Source organism: Drosophila erecta, unplaced genomic scaffold, assembly GCF_003286155.1.
Source record: "Drosophila erecta strain 14021-0224.00,06,07 unplaced genomic scaffold, DereRS2 tig00000152-arrow-arrow-pilon, whole genome shotgun sequence".
NCBI classification, from domain to species: Eukaryota; Metazoa; Arthropoda; class Insecta; order Diptera; family Drosophilidae; genus Drosophila; species Drosophila erecta.
In genome coordinates, this window is record NW_020825211.1 from 95,901 (window position 1) to 118,834 (window position 22,934).

Sequence of the window (22,934 nt, forward strand, 5' to 3'; positions counted from 1 at the left end):
TGGCTGCAAGTAAAGGAACCCATGGCATAATCACCTCGATAACGTTGTAAACGTGGCCAAACTCAATCCGGCGGTAAACTGAAGCCGGTGGAAAAAAAAAAACACACACACACAAAGGGAAACCAACAAAGGTGCAGAATCCGCTGAACATGCGGCTAAGCTGCCACCGCATTTCAATTACACGTAGCACTGCAGCGAAATAAATAAAAGGTGAGGCCCCCACTCCCCCCACTCCCCCCGCGACCCACAAGACCTCCAGACCCCCCAGAACCACCCACAAAAACCCGCAAAAACCCACAAAACCACATCGAATCCACTGCAAGCGAAGTGTTTGCCATTTTTTGTGCACATATGTATATGCGATATTTGCCTCTGTGGGCCCTGCGGTCACATAATTTTTCATTTTCATATGCACACCAAACAAAAGAAGCAACATCAATAGTGGGGGGAATTGTGGAAAAAATGAGAACAAAAAACACAACAACAGAGTAAGCTAAAATATGCATTTACAATAGTTTTGAATTTGTTTTCCTGGGGTTTTTGCTCCTTTCAGCGCAGCTTAGTTTTCCCAATTCTTTGAGTTTTTTACTCTGCGGCGCATTTCGCCATTGTTTTGCTACGACCACAAAGAAAAACAGCAACAAATGGCGAATGGAGTGCGGCAAAAAGTGCAACAAAATGAAAATAGCAATGCAAAAATAAAAGCGCAGAAACAAACAAAAAATGCGAATTGGTTGTGGGCGGCACACTGCGCGAAAAGGGGCTGCACATGCATTGTAAGCTTGACAACGAACTGGGAAAGCACAAAAATAAAGTGCCAAGTGGGTTTGTCAATGATTTCACGTTTATTTTGAACATAATCAAATAAATCTTAAATATCTTTGAACTGTTTCAGCCTTCGGTGCACTGCAAAATCTGCAATCAAAGTTGCAGTTTACTCAACGCAACAATTTTGTTAGCTCACCGCAAATGGGCGTGAAAAGCATTTTTGCGCAATAAATTTGGGGAAAATATTTTCTTCTGCCTTTGATTTGGTTTCCATATATTTTTCTCCGCTGCAAAAACACACACGCATATATTTTCCTTTGCGCGCGTGTGTATTTTAATTTTAGTTCAGCAACTCGCGTACTTTTCGCGTACTTTTTCGCGTACTTTTTCGCGTTCTGCCCTCTGGCTTATTATGTGGATATCGGATATTATGATATATCAAAATCGCATCATTTACGGTTATCATCGGAACATACGCGCACACATTTTCCTCCTCAAAATTGTTGGCAATTTTGAAAAATGTGCGGCTAATATTTTATTTCCGCACTTGGCCAGCCGAAATTTGTTTCCAATTTGGAGCTTTCAACAAATTTCCGACTCAATAGGTGGCAGAGGGGGATGGGGGGACTTAAACTGAACTAAGTTGAACACGCGGCCAGCAACATTTGAACATTTAGTTAAATTATAGGTTAGGCTCTGACATAAAAGGGCAAACAACGTAGCATAATGGCCCATGGTAGCAATCACAAGGGGTCGGCCTCCGAGAACCGAATCCCTCACATAACAAAATGATTATTGCATTGAGTGGAGCCGCGCACTGCGAGAAATCGGATGGCGGTCGCGGAGAAGTTAAGATCCGAGGTAAGGATATATGTTTGAAATCAATCTTTTCTTTTTTGCACTAAGAAAGGAGTATGATGCCTATGTTCTGTGCTGATTCCTTTGTTGCAGCTGTTTTCTCGCAGTGTGGAACAGGGAGCTCCTCGGCCTCAGAGGGTTAAGTTGGCCGAGGTGTGCTCTCCTACCTTCCTCGACGTCCATCTGCATTGTGTTGGAAATTATAGCAAATTATGTTAAACGGCAGCGCGTTTGGCCTCCCACCTGCCCCTCCCCCTTTTTCGTTGCTCATTTCGCCGATTGAGCGATGAGGGGGTGGGCCAGGGGTCATATATAATAACCATATACATATATATATATATGTATAATCCCACAGCATCTTAGGGCGATCCTCCGAAAAAGGGGCAGCCAAATGTGTGTCACGTTTCTGGTTGCCTCTGATTGATATGATTGGTTGTAGTGCGATTTGCGATTTGCAATTTGAGATATGAGATGTGAGATGTGAGATGTGCGATCCGATTGTGATACGATCCATCCGACTTTGGTACCAAATCCCATTCGGTATTAGCCCATTGTTAGGCGGCTACCATTTTCTAGTCGCCCCTTTTTTTCGTTGGCTATTTTGTTAAATTAGTTTGCTATGATGCGGCAAGATTTGTTTGTTATTTTGTTAGGATTGCCTTTTCATGTTGTTTTGTTGCGCGTTGTTGCTGCTACTCGCCGCTTAATTGCCAAAAACAATGGGGCAACTTCGGTTGGCTTTTTATACCACAATGGTAGCAAACGAAGTCGGCAATAAGCATTTTTAAAGCTAATCAACGGCGGCATTCAAGACGTGAAATGTTTTGGGCTCAAGAAAACCGAAAATAATCTGCGATCGCAGGGATTTCCTGGTATTTTGCGGTAACTCTTGCGATCATTGTAATCTTAAGATGGCCGAAAAGTAGCCCCACCAAAAAGGCCAGCAGAACCAAGCCAATATTAGTCTTATTTCAAAATTATTAGTCTTAGAGAAAGATCCATCTTGTGCCAACCTACTCGTAAATATGAATCTCGAAGAGCGGCCCCTAAAGCACATGATATATGGTTATTAGCCAGGCAATTGCCTTGTAATGGATACACGAGATGTGGGTTCGATATAAGAAGCGCCGACAATCCTTTCGGACAGACCTCCGATGGCGATTAGGATGGTTACGATGATGACCTCAAGCACTCGCCGATGATTTGCATTTTTCGAAAGAGGGGGGCTGTCGTCACGCCCTCGAGTCAACATATCGATGACTACCGCTCGTTTTCCCACTTGTTTTCAGTGTGTTTCTGCTGCCTTTTCTACCGATTTTACCGATTTTACCGATTTGGTGAGGCGTGAATTGGCCCCGAGTAAGAGTTAACAGATAATTAACTTCTTCTTTTTCCATCTGTATCTCAGGTGGATCGTTCGCTTCGGGCCTTTGTTTTTTTCCCATAGTTTAGTAGGTGTTACTGAAAGAGGAGAGCTCCTTGCATGACCCGGCAGTTTTAGTTTTGTGGGTTTCGATTTCGGGTTATATTTCTCTTTCGGTCACTTTTCCAGTTGTTCCTTTTTTGGTTTTCTTTTTTTGGTAGCTCCGGCGCCTCAATCGAAATTAATAGCAACTTGATGAGTTGTTGAAATTATAATTTCACCTCCCCCAACCACAACGGATTCATTTGCCGAGTCATGGGCAAGAGGGCGCCCCGAGTTGAACTACCAATTCATGTTGGAATAAATGCGTTAAATTAGCCCCTTGTGAATGGTTCAATCTCCGAAACTGAAGAGCAGTTTCTTTTCTTTTCAAGTTCTGCGGTTGCCGAAACCCCTGCATTTGTAGGCCCATCGAAATCAAAACAGTTTCCGCTCAATTAATAAAAGCGCAGCTCAGAATTTGACTAATTAGTTGGCCATAAAGCACGAGAAAACGAAAACTCTATACGCAGCCACCAGCCACCCAAATTTGTCAACTTCCGACGGCCCCAAGAGATACCAAACAAAATATATAAAAAGTATAAATCTTGAATCAAAAAAATAAAGGGGCAGGCAAATGCAAATCACGACTGGAAATGCTCTCGAATATGTTTTCTGTTGACAAATAAACGCCTCTGCATGGCGGCACGACATCACTTGACAAATGTCCGGCTCCTCGCATCCGCAACTGGGCAATCTGTGTATCTGAGTATCTGGGTATCTGGGTATTTGAGTATCTTTGAATCGTTGTATCTCCAAGTCACTGGCGCCAAGCTCAGCGCATGCCACATTAAAATTTTGGTTTAGCTGCCGCTCGCGCTCCGTCGACTGTGTGATTTTGCCCCCCGTCTCCACTCGTTTATTTGTTTATAATTTTTCAAAGCTTAAATGGAGCGAAAGAAACCCAAACAAAAAAAACAAAAAAATAAATAAATAAAGCAGAGATCCGCCGCCTCTGACCCTAGAGATACCCCTTTTAATCTCGAGTCCCCCGCAAAACAGGTTGACTTCTTTCTGTCCCGGAATATCTGTCTCGGCCACTTCCCATACGACAGTCGTGGCCATAACTCTTCGAAACGCATTTGGTTTTATGTCTGCCTATGGTAGACATGGTAGTTATGTTGCTTAGATATGCTGAAATATCCACCTATCTATCATTTATACAAATGCTTTATGGCCTTTCTCATGGGAATGATTTTCAGTGGGCTTCTCAGATGCTGAACTCGAAGTCCTATAATGAATAGCTTAACATGAAATTGCATTTATCTACTCAAATGTGAGATTACAGATGCGTTATTTAAATACCATACGATCTGGTTATTATCCTAAAGTAGAAGACAGTAGAGAGAAGATGATAGAATGCTATGGTCGAGTTCCCCGACTATAAGATACCCGTTACTCAGCTAGAAACGAGAAATTTCAACATTTACTGGAATATCGGTAGAAATTGGAGAAAAAATAATAAAATGATAAATATCTTAAACATTTTTTTAAAGAGTGCGCGTGGGAGTTTTGTGCGGATTGTGGGCGTTAGAGTGGCCGTGGCAAAAAGTTTTTTTGAATTTCTACAACATCATACATAAAAAAAATGACAAAAAAATTAAAAAAAAAAAAATTTCTAAATTTGAATGCAGATATTTAGAAAATTACTCCAGAAACATTTAGAGGTATGCCACTTCAAAATCCGATTACGATAAGCTGAGTTATGGAGGTTAGAACTTCAGTTTTGGGGCATTTGTTAATTTTTTTGAATTTGTACAATATCATATCAAAAAAATGACAAAAAAATTAAAAAAAAAAAAATTTCTAAATTTGAATGCAGATATTTAGAGAATTACTCCAGAAACATTTAGAGGTATGCCACTTCAAAATCCGATTACGATACGCTGAGTTATGGAGGTTAGAACTTCAGTTTTGGGGCATTTGTTAATTTTTTTGAATTTGTACAATATCATATCAAAAAAATGACAAAAAAATTAAAAAAAAAAAAATTTCTAAATTTGAATGCAGATATTTAGAGAATTACTCCAGAAACATTTAGAGGTATGCCACTTCAAAATCCGATTACGATAAGCTGAGTTATGGAGGTTAGAACTTCAGTTTTGGGGCATTTGTTAATTTTTTTTAATTTCTACAACATCATACATCAAAAAAATGGCAAAAAAATTAAAAAAAAAAATTTCTAAATTTGAATGCAGATATTTAGAGAATTACTCCAGAAACATTTAGAGGTATGCCACTTCAAAATCCGATTACGATACGCTGAGTTATGGAGGTTAGAACTTCAGTTTTGGGGCATTTGTTAATTTTTTTGAATTTCTACAATATCATATCAAAAAAATGACAAAAAAATTAAAAAAAAAAAAATTTCTAAATTTGAATGCAGATATTTAGAGAATTACTCCAGAAACATTTAGAGGTATGCCACTTCAAAATCCGATTACGATAAGCTGAGTTATGGAGGTTAGAACTTCAGTTTTGGGGCATTTGTTAATTTTTTTGAATTTGTACAATATCATATCAAAAAAATGACAAAAAAATTAAAAAAAAAAAATTTTCTAAATTTGAATGCAGATATTTAGAGAATTACTCCAGAAACATTTAGAGGTATGCCACTTCAAAATCCGATTACGATACGCTGAGTTATGGAGGTTAGAACTTCAGTTTTGGGGCATTTGTTAATTTTTTTGAATTTGTACAATATCATATCAAAAAAATGACAAAAAAATTAAAAAAAAAAAAATTTCTAAATTTGAATGCAGATATTTAGAGAATTACTCCAGAAACATTTAGAGGTATGCCACTTCAAAATCCGATTACGATAAGCTGAGTTATGGAGGTTAGAACTTCAGTTTTGGGGCATTTGTTAATTTTTTTTAATTTCTACAACATCATACATCAAAAAAATGACAAAAAAATTAAAAAAAAAAAATTTCTAAATTTGAATGCAGATATTTAGAGAATTACTCCAGAAACATTTAGAGGTATGCCACTTCAAAATCCGATTACGATACGCTGAGTTATGGAAGTTAGAACTTCAGTTTTGGGGCATTTCTTAATTTTTTTGAATTTCTACAATATCATATCAAAAAAATGACAAAAAAATTAAAAAAAAAAAAATTTCTAAATTTGAATGCAGATATTTAGAGAATTACTCCAGAAACATTTAGAGGTATGCCACTTCAAAATCCGATTACGATAAGCTGAGTTATGGAGGTTAGAACTTCAGTTTTGGGGCATTTGTTAATTTTTTTGAATTTGTACAATATCATATCAAAAAAATGACAAAAAAATTAAAAAAAAAAAATTTTCTAAATTTGAATGCAGATATTTAGAGAATTACTCCAGAAACATTTAGAGGTATGCCACTTCAAAATCCGATTACGATACGCTGAGTTATGGAGGTTAGAACTTCAGTTTTGGGGCATTTGTTAATTTTTTTGAATTTGTACAATATCATATCAAAAAAATGACAAAAAAATTAAAAAAAAAAATTTTTCTAAATTTGAATGCAGATATTTAGAGAATTACTCCAGAAACATTTAGAGGTATGCCACTTCAAAATCCGATTACGATAAGCTGAGTTATGGAGGTTAGAACTTCAGTTTTGGGGCATTTGTTAATTTTTTTGAATTTGTACAATATCATATCAAAAAATGACAAAAAAATTAAAAAAAAAAAAATTTCTAAATTTGAATGCAGATATTTAGAGAATTACTCCAGAAACATTTAGAGGTATGCCACTTCAAAATCCGATTACGATAAGCTGAGTTATGGAGGTTAGAACTTCAGTTTTGGGGCATTTGTTAATTTTTTTTAATTTGTACAATACAATATCATATCAAAAAAATGACAAAAAAATTAAAAAAAAAAAAATTTCTAAATTTGAATGCAGATATTTAGAGAATTACTCCAGAAACATTTAGAGGTATGCCACTTCAAAATCCGATTACGATAAGCTGAGTTATGGAGGTTAGAACTTCAGTTTTGGGGCATTTGTTAATTTTTTTGAATTTGTACAATATCATATCAAAAAAATGACAAAAAAATTCAAAAAAAAAAAATTTCTAAATTTGAATGCAGATACTTAGAGAATTACTCCAGAAAAATGTTGAGGTATGCCACTTCAAAATCCGATTACGATAAGCTGAGTTATGGAGGTTAGAACTTCAGTTTTGGGGCATTTGTTAATTTTTTTGAATTTGTACCATATCATTCTACCATTCATCATAAAATTAAGAAAAATGAAAAAAAAAACAAGATAGAATGCTATAGTTGGCCGACGGTGGTTTGTGGGCAAAGGCAAAAAGTTTTTTGGCAAAACTATAGAGATTTACAAGATATATAAATAAGTGAAAAAATATCACATTTTTCAAAATTGTGAGTGTGACAGTGTTTTGCGGTTTGTGGGCGTTAGAGTGGGCGCGGCACCATTTGGAAATATTTCGATCTGGATACACTTTGTTGCTGCCTTCGAGTTCAGTGCTTTTATGTCAAAGTTCAAGACATGGCAAGAACGGATGGTAGGGCGAGTGCAGATGGGGCATACTGTTTGTATTGGCGCCCAACGTGGGGCCGACTTCTGTCCCGTGGCGCGGCCATTGCCCCGCCCCCAGTCTCAGCCGTCCGCCGTCTGTGTGTCGGCAAAAGTTCTTAAGAAGTTTTTGTGTCATGCCCTCAGGTTGCTGCTGCTGTTGTTGTAAAATTTATTATAAAACTCACAGCGGGCGGGCGCTCGAGAGAAAGATGCTCCCCGGCCCCCTAAAGTTGTACAAATTTTCTCGTTGACATCTGTGGCGGGATGAAGGAGGAGACTTACCCATTCCCAATCGCAATCCCAACCAATTCCACATCCATATCCACCAGCCATACCCGAACACATCCCGCGGCTCTTGATGAGCTGACGAACTCCCGAAGTCAACGCTTTGATGGGGATCGAGTTACTCAAAGCTGTTTCCCCAGAAAATCAGCTGGAAGCTGCCTATATCTATGTTGATATATCTGTATGCCACTGACATTTGATATGCTTGATATTGGTGAAATGGAACAAAAAAAAGAGTGCAGCCTTAATGAAGATGCAAATGTATCTCCAACTGCCGCTGACAGGCCACAGATGTCCCCCTACCGCTCCACCTCTCCACCGCCTCCGGCGATACTCCCGATTCCCTCGAGCAGATTAAGATTTGTTTGGTGTGCCTCCTCTTCAACTTGTTGGCATTTGTCACTTTCGTTTAGTTGTGAAGAGGGACCCCGAAGAGGTGTTGATTGTGTCACACTTGTCGCCTCAAGAGAAAGAGCGCATGGAATCCGGAGGAGCGACAAGAAACGAATGCCGCCTAAATATCCTTTAACTGTAACCAATGACACATCAAAGGCCAGCGCCCGAAACCCCGAGTGTAGAACCCAACCAAACCGCACCGAATCGAACCCGTGCCCATCTTTAAGTCCCCGCTAAGTGCTCATGGGATCGGAATTTGGGTATTTCGAGTGCCTCCGATCGCGAGGCGTCCAAGAAAACAATGGGAAACCCGCTGAGGGAGGGTACGGAAAATTTGTAGCTCCAGTAACCTGATGAAAATGCGAGCAAGGTGCCGCAGCGAGGCGAAAGAAAAGTCGGCATAATGATGTTGTTTGGGTCAGATCGCAGAGCACATATGCTGCGGATATCCTTGACAGGTCAGCCGAACAGCTGCTTAACGATGGGAAAAGGATTCGAAAGGTGAAAATTAGACAAAAAAAAACAATACTGGGAGGAACTTCAACTTAGAGATCTGTCAGCAAGGAATTTGAAATGGTGATGGTATAGTTAGGTACTCATATATTATTAAATCATATTATTATTTAAAAATACCAAAATTGAAGTGGTATTCAAGTCTTTGATTTATGATTATACTTTAAGCAGCAGTAAGCATTTAGTACGAACCATGTAAAGGGAAATTTCCATATGACTACTATTAATTAAGATCGGTGGACTTCAAACATTAAGTGCATCCACTAAACTGCAATTAAGTTTCTGCTTTGGCAACACTTCCTCAATTAAGCCAAGGTCTCTTATATTCTATGCTTATCCACTTACTGCCTGCCTAGATAATGTGCTTAATTTGTAAACAATTTTCTAAGCCAAAAACGTAGGCTTCAAGCCCTGATTTTCCTGTAATCGCAATATCGCATGTTAGTTAACATTTTTAGGCCTTTCTCAGCGCTTCTCATTTCTGCAATGAAGGGTCGTTCTGGAATTTTTGCCCATTAAACTGGTTCGTTTTTGGCAAATTGCTCTTCGCTGACTATTTTCATTTTTCCAAGCGCATTGAACTTCCGTTTTTAATGCGCCGCCACGCCCACATGGCGACTGCGTCCGCCCTCGTTCCGACATTAATTTTATTTTTATTGTATTTGGCTTGTTGTTGGTTTTACTGGCCAGGCAATGAAGCGTTGCAAGGCGGCAACGGCAACGGCAACGGCAACGTTGAAAAATCGCGTCCGACTATTTTTTATGATTTTTTTCTTTCTCTCTTTTTGTTTTATTATTATTTTTTCTTTGACTTTTTGGAGCGGCGGGGGCTGTGGCGGTGACCGCGTTTGCTTTAGTTTAAACATTTGCCAGTCAAAGCGCGCTTAATTTATGCCTTTTTTATGCTGATGAAACGCAGACGGGCCGCTCCACGCCACTCGAGAAACCCAAACCCAAACCCAAACCCAAACCCAAGTCCAAAGACCACTTGGAGGTCGCTGGTGGAACTACTACTACCACAAAGTCGCAGCTATCGAGCAAATGGAATCTTTAAAGTAAAGCTCGAACCCGAAACATCTCGGTCTCTTCCGCTTCGGGTTGCACTTGCCTTTTTCAACGGAAGGCGGCAAGTCCACGGGTTCACCAATTAAAATTCATTTCTTGCCAGCTTTTATAGGTTTCTCAGATTGCTATATGTAGACGGGTTACGGATATAATACGGAAATGGCTTACTTCTATTCTGGAACTTTTTAGATGCCTGATCCTTAGCCAGCCTAACTTCCATTGTCCCAGATCACAGCCTAACATGCCTCTGAGGCTGCTTAGATATACGAGTATGGCCAAGATCCATCCCCGTAGCAGATGGCACTCACCTGTATGACGCGCATGGGCAGCCCGGTCTCCTTGGCCAGTTGCTCCCTGATGTGGCGTGTCGGCTTCGGCGTCTGATTGAAGGCCGTCTTGAGCACCTCCAGCTGTTTGGCCTTGATGGTGGTGCGCGGACCGCGTCGCTTCGATCCGTTGGCATCGTCGGGACTTTTGTTCTCCGCCTGGGAATCGCCGCGTCCATCCGGATCGCCGTCCAAGGAGCCCTGGGTTCAAGAGAGAGGGGTATGGTTATGTGCTGTCCATATAGTGCGCACAATGCCGGGCCTCATAATCGTTTGCCAATCATTAATCAAAACGAGTGTGGATGTGGAGTGTCGAGTCTGGGGAATGGGCAATGGGCAATGGGGAATGGGAGACCCCAACAATGCCACCTAACCGAGCGATCATCAAAGCCTATATTGTCTGCTTTATTAGGGTGATTGTACAAATACCCTTTCAATTGAGTCGAGTATGATATGAAACTTGATGCATGGATTTCCATGAGTCATATAAACTCTAGACCAGACTTTTGGCGACAGGTAGCCTTTGGAAAATCAGCATGCTCTCAGAGCTGCAAACTGCAGGGTAGCCACTCCATTCATTACTCGAGTGAAAAACGTGGAAAACAAGTTAATGATGCTCCTCGGCACCGATCTTACCTGATCGGAATCGTCATGGGTATTTTTGCTATCGGTGCTCATGCTTTGTACTGATATATCCGATGTGCCCAGAGGTCCGCCCGCTGAGTCGGGTCCGTTGGGCCCCAGTACGCCCAATCCGAGTGCCGTGGCCCGCAAATGCGGCGGATCATCGTCGTCGTCGTCTTCGCTCGCCGAGCCCATTAATGAATCTGTAAGAATCGGAATCGAAGGGAGTTACATACGAGTATATAGTGGGGAGGGTGTGGGGTTTTCTGGGGGAACAAATTGCTGCCCTCTGGATTGTAGGGCATTCCACTTAAAATACAATTGCAATAAATAATATTTGCGCTGGGCTAAGCCCAAAACGACGCTGGAATCGCGTTTGTATTGGGTTTATTTGGCTGACTGGGTCACGTGTCGCCATTTCATGCTCTAAGTAGCTGGTCTTTCCCCTAACTGGTGTTCGGTGTTCGGTGTTCGGGTCACGTGTCAACTGCAGTTGTTGCTCGCTGATTTCTATATAAGTTGATTAGGTCGGGGAGGGCGGGGGGTCTTATCTCTGCTCGGTTCTCTGGAGCTGACTGTTAAGCTCTGGGCCATGCAAAATGCTGACACGCGTTCGAGTTCCATCGCTTTCCCAGTGTCCCTGGGCTGTGTTCCATTCGAGATAAGCGGGAAAACGAGCTTCGAAACGTGTCACTCAAGACAACAACGCTCGCGTTTTGAATGGTTTCGGTTCGGTGCGGAAGTTTCGAGGATTTGGTGAATCTGTGCGGTAACCCTCGGGGAGCACCTGACCTGACAGGAGGGCACTGAGTGCGTTCCCCGAGGGACAGTTGCCAGAAATAAATTACACTTTATTATGCATAATCTAATCCGCACCAGATGCAACCCAAGGGGGTTGTCCTGTCCAACGATCAGAGCTCTGTGACTGTGATTCTGCGATTTCAGTCCGGTCTGGCCTGGTCTAGTCTGGTCTGGTCTGGCCTGGTCTCATCTGGCACCTGTCACATCGACTGAGTCTGGAGAAGAAGAGCTTAACTCATCCCGAGACGAGTTCAAGCCGGCCTGATGGGATGAGTGGAGCTGATGATGAGATTCCAGCGATTCAACTGCGGAACATCAACATCGCCAGACGGCTCTGAATGAGTTGCTTAGTCAATGGGGGGTAGCTTTCGAATTAGATATCCATGAAGGTAAAGAAAAAGAGCTGACAAGCTGCACTCTTTCGTATGCAGTCACTGAAAATATCACTGTGGTATCTAATACCAAGCAGCAAGGTTTTGGGATCCTTTCATCTACCACCTACCCACCATCTGGTTGCCCCCGATTAAGCCACACAAAGCGTCCAGTTAGCCCAGGAGATCTTAATCAGTTCGAGGAGTGTTCCGAGCGCTTGGTCGAGTGTCGCAGGATGCCATAAAAGTACTTCAACAATTGACCCGCAGACGCAGACGGAGCCAACGGCTCGGAAGTTTCAAGTGTTTACCAGCATCGTTTACTGGGTGGTTCAAATGGTTCAAATGGATCGAATGCCTCGAATGCTTTGAATGCCTCGAATGCTTTGAATGCCCTAAACGCTTCGAATATTCCGCGTGGCTCAAGTGGGCGGCGGGCGGTGGTGGTTTAAAGCCCAAAGGATGCCTGGTCAGAGGTTTGGTGCCTTGCTACCTACGACTCGATTCCATATGGGCGCTTTAAGTTGTTGTAAACACATGTTAATAAACACGCCGAGGGTTGTCAGTACCAGTGAGAAGTGCAACAACAACTGGCTCGAGCATCACTCAAATTAACTTTGAAAACCATTCAGGAACACTTCATTTGATTGCCACAGAAAACGTTGGTGGAAACCAGAAAAAAAGAGAACTGGGAAACCACCCCACTGCCCAAGCCGCCCCCTGACCCTGCGGCAGTTGTTGTTTGTAATTGTTGTTGTAGCAATAGCAATTATACCATTGAAGCAACCCTCGGCAGCCATAAAAGTTCAAACACTCATTTCGCGCTTAGAAAAATATTTCCAGTAACCTCGTGGCCTTCTGAATTTTGCCCCAGCCCCCAGCCCCCATCGCCCAACCCCCAGTCACTCCATTCCTGATGTTTTTCTTTGGCAAACATCCTCATCCGCATCCTCATCCGCATCCACATCCGCAGTCGAGGATGCCGAACAAGTGCCGAGATCCTTGAGCGCTGAATCATTGGGCAAACAAGCAGGACAGGCACATAAATAAACAACAGGCCGCCGCCTGGTGGCATGAATCCATCAATGTGCCACCCCTCGATTTCCTTTTTCCACTCGGCGGCCTGTTTGCATAGTCAAGTGCAACAGTTTCCAGCTTCCGAGTGCTGAATAGATGTTGCCCATCTTTGCAGAAGATCTCGAAAAGGTTGAGTGGGTGGGTGGGTTGAGATGTCACCTGTTCGGCGCACCCGGCGGTTCGCTTTGGTGGATCAGCGATTGAAGGCCGGCTTAGAATGGCTGAGCCACGTTAGCAGGGAAAGTGCTGTGGAAAGTAGTTGATAGTTTCGTAGGTAAGCAATGTCACAACGAGTAAAGCACGAATTTGAATACACTAAATTACACTCCACAAGCTTTGCAATTCAAGTCATGTCCAGCGATTTCCCCCTCAAAAACCGAAAATCGAAAACCAAAAACCAGAGGAAAAAAACTGAAATAACCCATATCATGTTTGGCGAAAATCGAAATTCCCCGCTCAACCTCTGCCAGCCCGAGAACTTTATTGCCCCACGTAAATAGTTTCGTCAGGACATCGAATAACTACCTGTCATTGCCTCATCCGCAAGGGAAAAACGGGGGAAAGTCCAGGGGGCGAGAAAAGCGGTGGCTGGTTGGGCCACCCCAAGGACTCGGAATCCAGCGGAGGATGGTGGAGAAAGCAGCCGCAGCAGCCACCACCAATCGACGCAGACAAAGCGCACACACATTAATTTCGAATTAGTTTTGCATCATGTGGTTCACGATGCAGAAAAATCGAGGGGGTTTTTCCTCCCCCTCGACTGAAGCTCCCCAGCATTTTCAGCTGGTTTTTCTGCCACTCCGGCCGTCCTGTGTGTTTTCTTTTTCTCGGTTCGTGTTTATGGGCAACTATTAAGTGCACAACGTAGTGCGGCATGAAAAATGCGGCATGGACGTGGAACAGATCGCTGGATTTTCTACATGAGCGCATTCTGAAAGTCGTTCGCCCCACCAACATGCAGACATGGCCATATACTATATAGTCATTCTGGGTTCTGGGTTCTCGGCATGGTCTTGGGCACTTCCCATTCTCCCATTCATCGGATGAAATCCGAGGGGAGTCCCGCGCTTGCTGGCTGTAAAATTAGGTTAATTCCTGTCAGTGCGTTGCTGATTTGAATTGTCACAGAAGGGGATATATACACTGGGATGTTGGTAATAACAATAAAGTAATGAACACCTGCTAACAGGGTTCGCCATATGGAATTGAGTGCGTTAGAAATGAAGTGAGACTCCTGGCATCGTCAGTTTAAATGTGGATAAGCGAGTAGTTACACATTTTTGTCGCAGTGCATACACTTGGCACCTGGTTCTCGGTTTCGTACTCTTTGGCATGGGATTTACGCGCACTTTGAGTGCCATTCGCATTGACGTTCGCTGACGTCTCCTCCCTCCTCCTCTGCGCCCCCAGCGCCCCTCTGGCCTCCTCCTGCCCCCAGTGGAACCCCTCTTGGCCCCTCTTTGCCCCATTCCGATCGCGGCTTAGTGGCGACGACTCTAATCCCCTGACTGCCTGTCTCTCATCCTCATCCTACATGCGTGCATGTGTGCACCGCACTTCTGCTCTTTCGCTTTTTCTCGGGCTTTATGTTTTCCTTTTCGTCTTTTACTCTTTTCCACATGACAGTTACGCAAGAAAAGTGTCAAATCGAGTGAGTTGGCAAATGTTATGCAATCCCCAGCTGGGTTCCGAAGGCCGATAGCCGATTGCCGATGGGCGATAAGGAATATATTCGATGGCTTTAAAGCCAAGAGGTTCTAGTTTGTTAGAATTTGAAATGGAAAATCATTAGATACAAGCCGTAGCCGTAAGACTTTGAACTTACAACTGGATATTCCATTAGAATCTGTCACTCAACCTAAGTGTGCCACAGTTGGCCTTTAAGTCCTAAATTGGATTTACGAGGAACTAGACCAATTTTCCGATTTTTCTCCCTTGTTTTTATATCTCGTGCCATTGACAGACTAATTTTTATTTTCTTTCCTGCACTTTGGCTTCCTTTTGGGGGAGCACTCGGTGCGTTCTGATTTTTCCTGCCGTCGGAGTCATCAATTTGCCGGGCGCCGTCGTCTGTTGGCATTTAGTGCCACTTGAGCGACAAACTGGCCAACGTCATGTCAAGGTCACACAACCGCACGGCTATAAACACACCCACACACACACAGATATAGGTATACACACGGTTGGAGCCTTGGGTCATTGGTAATGAGTGTCCAAAGTTGTCCAAGTTGTGGAAACTGTTCAAGTTGCTGCCCGGGCAGTTTGCACTTAATTTCTGTTTGTGTGTTGCGTGCACAAACATTTAAAATTTATAGACAAACAGTCGTCTGCCCCTTTTCAAAAAGTGGGGTGTGGGTGGGAGGGCAGTGGGAAATTCCTTGTGCTCCGCTTTCCCCCGCTTTTTCGATTTAGCCACTTGGCATGCTCAGTCAAGTGGAAAGTGTAGTGCCACCCCTCGACGGCCAAATGAAGTTGCTGCCCCACCCAAACCCAAACCCAAACCCAAACCGAACCCCATCCCCATCGTCATTCCATCCCCATTCCCACTTCCCTTCCCACTTCCCCTCCCACTTCCATGCCCACTCCAACCACCTTGGTGGAAATTGCTCCTTCTGTTGACTGGTTCACGTTCTTCACGCTTTGATGCGGCATTACAAATTGTTGTGGTATTTGTTGTTGCCGTTGCACCCTCGCAAATAGTTGCACACACTCGCAGATACACCCAGAAACGAGACACACACACACACGCGCGGTTGCACTGAGAAAAACCGGGCTGATCCAACGATCAGAAGGAAAATTGGCGCTCTTTTCAATGAACTTTGCATGGCTACTATGTATATTTCAAAGTATTAAGTGGGCACACAATTTGCAGGCAAATTAATACAAGACACCACCACTTTCGGCCAGTGCATAACATTTGTTTAATTCATTTGTCGTTGCCGTGGCTTTGGCTTTCAGTTCAAAGTTTTGCAGCCATATCTGTCTCGAAATTCGTGGCCGCCGCTCAAAGTGTCAGAAACAGTTTTTGAGCCTTTGTGACTTTGACTTTTGATGATGTTTTGAGCGCCCCAACTTTATGTGAAAAATGGTGGGAAATGCGGGGGAAAGGGCGAGGGGAAAATCAGACAAGTTGGCTCAGTTCGAACTTCGTTTTGTTTGACACTTTGCTGCAAACAATAAACTTGAAGTTCTTCTGCGAATGAAAAGGGGCAAAATGATGGGTAAAACGAAAAGCAGGGCAGCAAGCAAACTCTCAAGTGTTGAATCCTTACGAATCCTTTAGACAAATTTGGCCCAAACCGAGTGGCAAGTGCAAATCGGAGAGCAACATACACACAATGCACATAATCTCTATGGCATAGACTTAAATTCAGCATATTTATGTGCTGATTTATATTACAACTAAACCGACTTGGGAAACTTGTTTAAAGTCTTTCTCTACCAGCAATTTCCACGCGAATAGAAACATTTTGCCGAATGGCTCGGCTTCTTGAAAACCCCATTTTGGCAACCGAAAATCTTTGTTTTGATTGGCATTACGGGCACAAGAACTTCTGTGTGCGTATTTGTGTGTTTCTTACAAATGCTCGAGGAATCAAAAAAGGGGTTGATGGGCGGAAAAACGGAGAACGGAAAACGGAGAACGGAAAACGAAGAGCAACAACAGTCAGAAAAGTGAGTACGCTCTGTTACCTTTTTGGGCAACTGCCTTCGGCTTGTTGTTGTGCCAAATGTGGCCTGTCCACCGCTGTTTGTTGCTTTTGTTATTTCAAGCATTTTGTGGCAGTGCCACAAGCGACAATCTACAACAACAACAGCCACGACAACAAGAAAAAACAACAAAAACCGGCCGCATTTTGTGGGCATTTGTAAAGTGATCCCTTTTTTGCCATGCTGTTGGTTTTACAGCCAGACGAACAGGCACCGCAAGGACCAAAGGACCAAAGGACCTTTCTCCCTTTTGTTTTCAGCGCATGTTTAAATCGCCGTGGCTGCACTGCGAAAAATTCTAGGCTCTTACAACACAAGTCTTGGGATTTCAACAAAATCTGATATAACTTCTTGAGTGCTATTAATCTCTGTTTACCATTTTTAAAACATGTCCGCAAAAAGTGATCCCAAAAATGGCGCGACCTCTTGCAATAAAAGAAAACGCATTGAATGGGAGTTTGTTTTACATGCTAAAACACCAGTTTCACTTTTTGTTTCTAGTGTTTTGTGAGGCTGCTGTCAGAATGCTGCTACTCTGCCTAAAGCAACAGGATTTCGAGGCTCGCGTTTTCCCTTGGAACGCGTTGAGCTGTGCCAAAAAGGATTTGCCTTCCCCTTCGCTTTTCACCCCAGCCGCTTTCCCTGTTCGCATTTAACATTTTCTATATACTGCGGTACTGCTGTACATATCTTTCGCTCTGAAATTGATACCAATGATGTTCGGGCTCAGTATCCTTGCCAAAAAAAAAGAGAAAAAAAAAAATGAAAACGTTTTGCTTTTATTGTTATTGCGTACGTTGTAGTGTTATTCTTTCATTTCAACGCGCCTCTCGTTCGGCAAAAATACAAAAATAAAACAAGAGGGAATTTAAGGAGGAGGGCCTGGCCAAGCAAAGGTGAACTCCTTTTGGGCGAGCGACGAACCAACTGACAGGAATAACAATAATAAAAACAACAGCAGGAACAACACAAGGACAATTGCCATAAACAAAATGGCGGCGCTTTGAGCCATCAAAATGCGGCGAGCGGAAGTAATGGAAGTTAAGGACTCGCAGGATGTTTGCTTCCCCTTTTGCGTTTGCTCAATTACAGGCAAGCAGTCGTCTTTAAAGAGATCTTGAAGAGAACGTTAGGCACAAACTTCTTTCCTTTAATAATACTCGTACTTAATATTCAAATTTAAAAACCCCCTATTGCACAAGGCGAAGCCCGCAACCAGGAGGGAAAATATAATAAAATAAACAGAAACAGAAACAGAAACGGCAGCTAGCTGATCCCGAGATCAGCAGACCCTATAGAGCCCATAGACCATGCCCACAAGCTGACAAATATGTTGACAGCGCAAAACGAGCGAGGAACCGAAAGGAACTCAAAGGACCACACATACATATGTATATGCCATTCCGTGGAATGGGAATTGCAAATGAATTGATGCGCTTTGTTGACTTTTGTCAATTGGGATTATGCCCATTCGCCTAAGCCCCGATTTCAGCTGGTTTCTGTGGCCCGAAAAGGAGCACAGCCATTGCGATTAACAATTGGCTTAAGGCCGTGCCAAACAAAGTGTCGAAAAGCGAGCCTAAGCCGCAGTTTCAGTTTCAGTTTCAGATACAGATACAGATACAGATACAGCGTTTCGGTTTCCAGAGAGACGAAACCGAAACCCCAGACGATCCCCAGATCGCGTTCTGCTGTCGGATCATTGACGAATGGGACAATAACAACTTTGTCTACCTGCCCACGCGATCGAAAATATATATGTGCCATATAGTCGGGAGTCGGGGCGGAGGGCGAGGGCAGAACGGAGGGCAGATCAGAGATCAGCGCGCCTAGATTATTATGCCAGTCAGCCATCCGTCGGGGGATTTGTAAAACAGATCTTTTTACGGATTAAAGGCGAAGCCACAGCAGCGGTGGCGGTGGCGGTGGATTCTGCGGTTATGACAAAAGGCCCGCAGCCACACAGCGAGAAAATGGGTGTGCGAGTGCTTGAAGTGGGTGAAAACTGCAAGATACGAAAGTTGCATATATTTCATGATTTACAAACAACTACATTCGGATATAAACTTGTGCAAACAGTCGACAGTTTCACAGAATGTGCAGATAGAGACGTATTTTTTCACTGTGCACGGGTTTATGGCCTGATTATTGAGCTTAAGACACGAGCAACAAAACCAATCAACATCTGCGTCTCCAATCTTGCAGAGAACTTCCGTAAAACGATTTAGTTTTGGATGCTATTAAGAGGGGGAAACATGTTGTTTTTTTTTGTTTTTTTGGTTTTTTTTTGGGAGGCGGGGTCAATGGCATAAAACCGCAGAAAGTGAAAGTAAATGAGTCTCTGGTGGGCCAGCACAATATTTGCCTTAATTGGAGTAATTTGGTGATTTTTCCAGGTAATAAGAAGTTGATGGATAGATGGGTGCTTGAGTACGATAAATTAATGGAAAAGTAGATTGTGCGGCTTATGGCCATGTCTGCATAATAAATATTAATGGGTTTTGTATTAACTTTGAAAATATAACTTTAATATAAGAGCTTGGAAGCAAAGAGCACACAAAATTATCCAGATAAGTAAAAAAAAAAACGCAAATTAGTTCACATAACATTGTGTATATCCGAAAATGTGCAAATTTTCCCCCTCGACAACTTTCCCTTTTTCACGGCGACTCTCCCAGATTTTCGTGTTGTTATAGTTGGATTTCCCTTTCTGTTTGTTTTCCCAGCCGTATTTTGTTATTACTATTTCGGTTTCGGCCCCGCTGTCAAACATATCAATTTCAAAGCGAATTTTCCTCCGGTCCGGCTATTGCCTTCTCCCTCAGCCGGGCCATCAGCAGGCCATCTCTTTCTATGTGTCCCTGCGCTGTTTTATTTGTTTGTTCATAAATTGTCTGTCAGCATTTCTGCTTTTGTTTTCTTTGCTAGATTTCTGACATGTTTTTCTTGCCCGCCATCCACATATCTCGTGGTTTTTTTGTGTAGTCAGGGTTTTGTTATAACTTTTGATGGATTGCATGCAGAAAATGCCGAAAAACTGAAAACTGAAAGCCGAAAAACGAAAAACGAAAAACGAGCAAGGTTCAAAATTATAAATCACACACAAATTTGTTGGAAGTGGCGAACAAGAAAATAAATTTATGCTCGCCGTAAACAAGAGTAACAACAAATCGATTAACACATATAAAACGAAAACAGGCATTAACTCCAACGATTTGTGACACTAATAAATAAGGCAGCAACAAAAGCCAGCCAGCATTATCTTCTTTCCCCCCTGCAGCCGATTTTTAAACATTTTTAAACATTTTAAGCACTCCATCTTCCTCGGGATACTTTATGGGATATGCGGAACTTTTATTTATTTATGCTTATTGCGTTTATCATTCGTGACATTTGCATAGCGCCGGCGTGGGCCAAAAACCGATGCCGGGGCATCTGAGAATCATGGGGAGTACGGAAAACTGGGGAATCCGGGGAGCCCGAGAAATTGTCACTGCTTGCCCGTTTTTATTGCTCCAGCCCAGTCGCAATCTGCAGCTGTAAAAATCTGCGCAAATTTATGCGCAAATGAATTGTGCATTTGATGTCGGCTTGCAGTTTACAGAATGCAAACGGGCAGTGGGCGCCCAACTAAAAAGTTGCCACGAAAAGGGGAGTTAAGACCCAAACAGCAGGTGATGAGATATAGCTGATGGTGGAAAATTTGCTGGCTGTGTTAAATTTGTATTTGAATTCGTATTTAGAGCTAGCTAAGCTGAAATCCCAAATGTGATAGTTCAGATAACACTTCCTTATGACACTTCTGTGAAATTGTGGATTTGTTGTGGCAATTATTTGCAAGGTCAGCGCTCCATAAATCTTCGCAGCAAGCCCAGCTCCAACGATCTCAAAAGTCATATTTCAAGTGATTCATTAGTTCCACCGTTTGCGGTTCATTCATCTTTTTAGCACCTACTCCCAGACGCAATCTACACTTGATCTCGCATTTCAGCCGTTCGAAATAAAGGCAAAGTGCTCTCTAGGCGGAAAATGCATTTTCGCCTGACCCACATTTCGTGGCCCACTGCCCCGCCCTTTTCACCTTGCCCACATGCACATATGTCTGCTTGTATACATGTGTATATTTTTAGTGCTGTGCCATTTTGCAGGCCACAACTGAGTCACTGCGATCCAATGGATCATTGCGATCGCCGCCGCTTGAAAACTGACTCATTTTCATTGGCAATCGTGAGTCAGGCGTGGAAAAGTGGAAAACTACGGGGTCCTGAGCTGTTAGCCGTCTGTGTTATGTCATTTATAGCCGCCTATTTAACGTTTTTTCAAGCGAAAAACTTTATTTTCACGCGCATTACGCAAAACGCGCGCGCAAAAAAAGCGCATAGAAAAGAGACGCGGCGCAACAACTGTGACTCCAAAGTCAGGCTCCAAAAAGTGCTTCGGCAGTAAAAGGCCATTAAAACTAGCACCGAAGTGGCTGTAAAAAATAAAGCCAAACTAAAAATAAACATTAACTGCTCCCCAAGTGCGGGCTTTTGAGATAGAAAACTCAAAACCCAAAACTGAAACAGAAACAGAAACAGAAACAGAAACATGCCTCGAATTGGGAGTACTCGTAAAATACTAGAGATTGGGAACAGGTATGGGAATGGGGCGTGGTGACCCCGACAAGTGGGCCTGGGTTTCGGTTTCGGTTTCGGTTTCGGAACTTATCTATGCTGCAATGGCTTCGCCTCGGCGGTTGCAGGTGCGATGTATCTGGGTTGCAGAAGATAGAAGATCGGGGCAAGTTCTTAGTTTTATCGAGCCATGAGTGCCAGCGGCTGAGTACCGAAAATCGCTAGGAAATCGCTTGGAAAGCCAATGGAGTAAGATCTAACCAGTATTTATTACTTTAAATCGTGGGAAAGAACTAGAACTGAAACACAAAAATGCCTCAAAAACTCTTTGCACTGCCACTCAGTCGGTTATCTCGCCGGAACATATGCCCACATGTATGTATCATACATATTTATACAAATATGAATTATGAGTGTGCAAAATAAAGGGAAGGGAAGGGAAGGGAAGGGAAAGGGAACAACGCAGCCAATGGCAGAGATCTGCGAGGCGAGATAAGGCAAAAGCCACCCCTTCGGAAAAAATTTCACTGGGGATACGGGGAAACTTTAAGCTTAAAGAGCCAGCCAGCCATTTTCGGTGTTTGTGTGGCATTGTGTTTTATTTGCGAGTCGAGTTGGCAGAGGGGAAATAAAATAAACGAGAGAATCGAAATCGATTTCGTGTATTTCGAGTGCTTGGAGTCTTTCGCCTTTCTAAGCTTTTCCAAGGGGCCTTAAGCCAGTAGTGTAGTGTGCAGTAGTGGTGGTATGAAAAACCCAAACGCCTTTCCACATTTTCTTTTTCGCCCGCCTGCCGCCTCTCCGTTGGCAGACATCATTTTGCACACAAAGCTCTGCACATTTCCGTTTCCGTTTTGTATACATAACCTCAATTCGCATTTTGGCATGGCCACCCTTAGATGCCAACCCCCAATGCTGTGGCCATCTCTTTCCCACAGCCACAGACTCTTTGCCGCTGTCTCTTTCCTTGGCAAATGCCACCTGCAGCAGTTTTTGTGAAGCTTTGCGTGCTTTTGGTTTCGACAGTTGGATTTGTGCTGTGCGACCTCAGAGTAAAGTCCCCCCCAACCCACCCCCTCTTTCCTCACTTCCCCCCCTGTCCCCTGTCCCCTCTCGCTTGCAGCTTCCTCTCGCCTTTTGTTTCGTTTTCCTTCGCTTTTTGCGGCTGCTGTTTTCTTTAGTCAGCCGCCAACGCGAAATCCGCCAAAGCAAGCCACCCCCAAAGCGCCACCCACTAACACCACCCACTGCCAGCCCCACTTCACCATCTTTTGGCTTTCGCCCCTGCTATTGCCATCCCTCTTTTGGCCATTTCGTTTGTTGCCATCTCCTTTGCTTTCTGGCCCGAGGCCCGCCTTTCTTTTTTTCCTCTCCCCCCGTTTTTTGTGTGTGCTGCCAGCGACGCAGTCGACGCTTATCTCTGCCACCCAAACACCCCCTCCTTTTTATGGATAATGGGCGGAGGGGGGTTTGAAAGGTTTTCCTTATTTTTTGCTCAGCGCTTTTCGACTCTATTTTTTGACT

The 22,934-nt window shown here is 43.2% G+C and overlaps 1 protein-coding gene across 2 annotated transcripts in view; it reads right to left on the bottom strand.

Annotated features, from left to right (window-relative positions):
• LOC6549944 (LIM/homeobox protein Lhx1) overlaps nucleotides 1-22,934 on the bottom strand; it is a 50,171-nt gene that overhangs the window by 3,868 nt on the left and 23,369 nt on the right. For both annotated transcript variants that reach the window (XM_001977366.3, XM_015155600.2), the window contains 2 exons: nucleotides 10,847-11,037; nucleotides 10,193-10,411 (listed from right to left, as the gene is read on the bottom strand). In XM_001977366.3, the coding sequence (XP_001977402.1) occupies nucleotides 10,193-10,411; nucleotides 10,847-11,037 (410 nt within the window). The remainder of the gene's footprint in view (nucleotides 1-10,192; nucleotides 10,412-10,846; nucleotides 11,038-22,934) is intronic.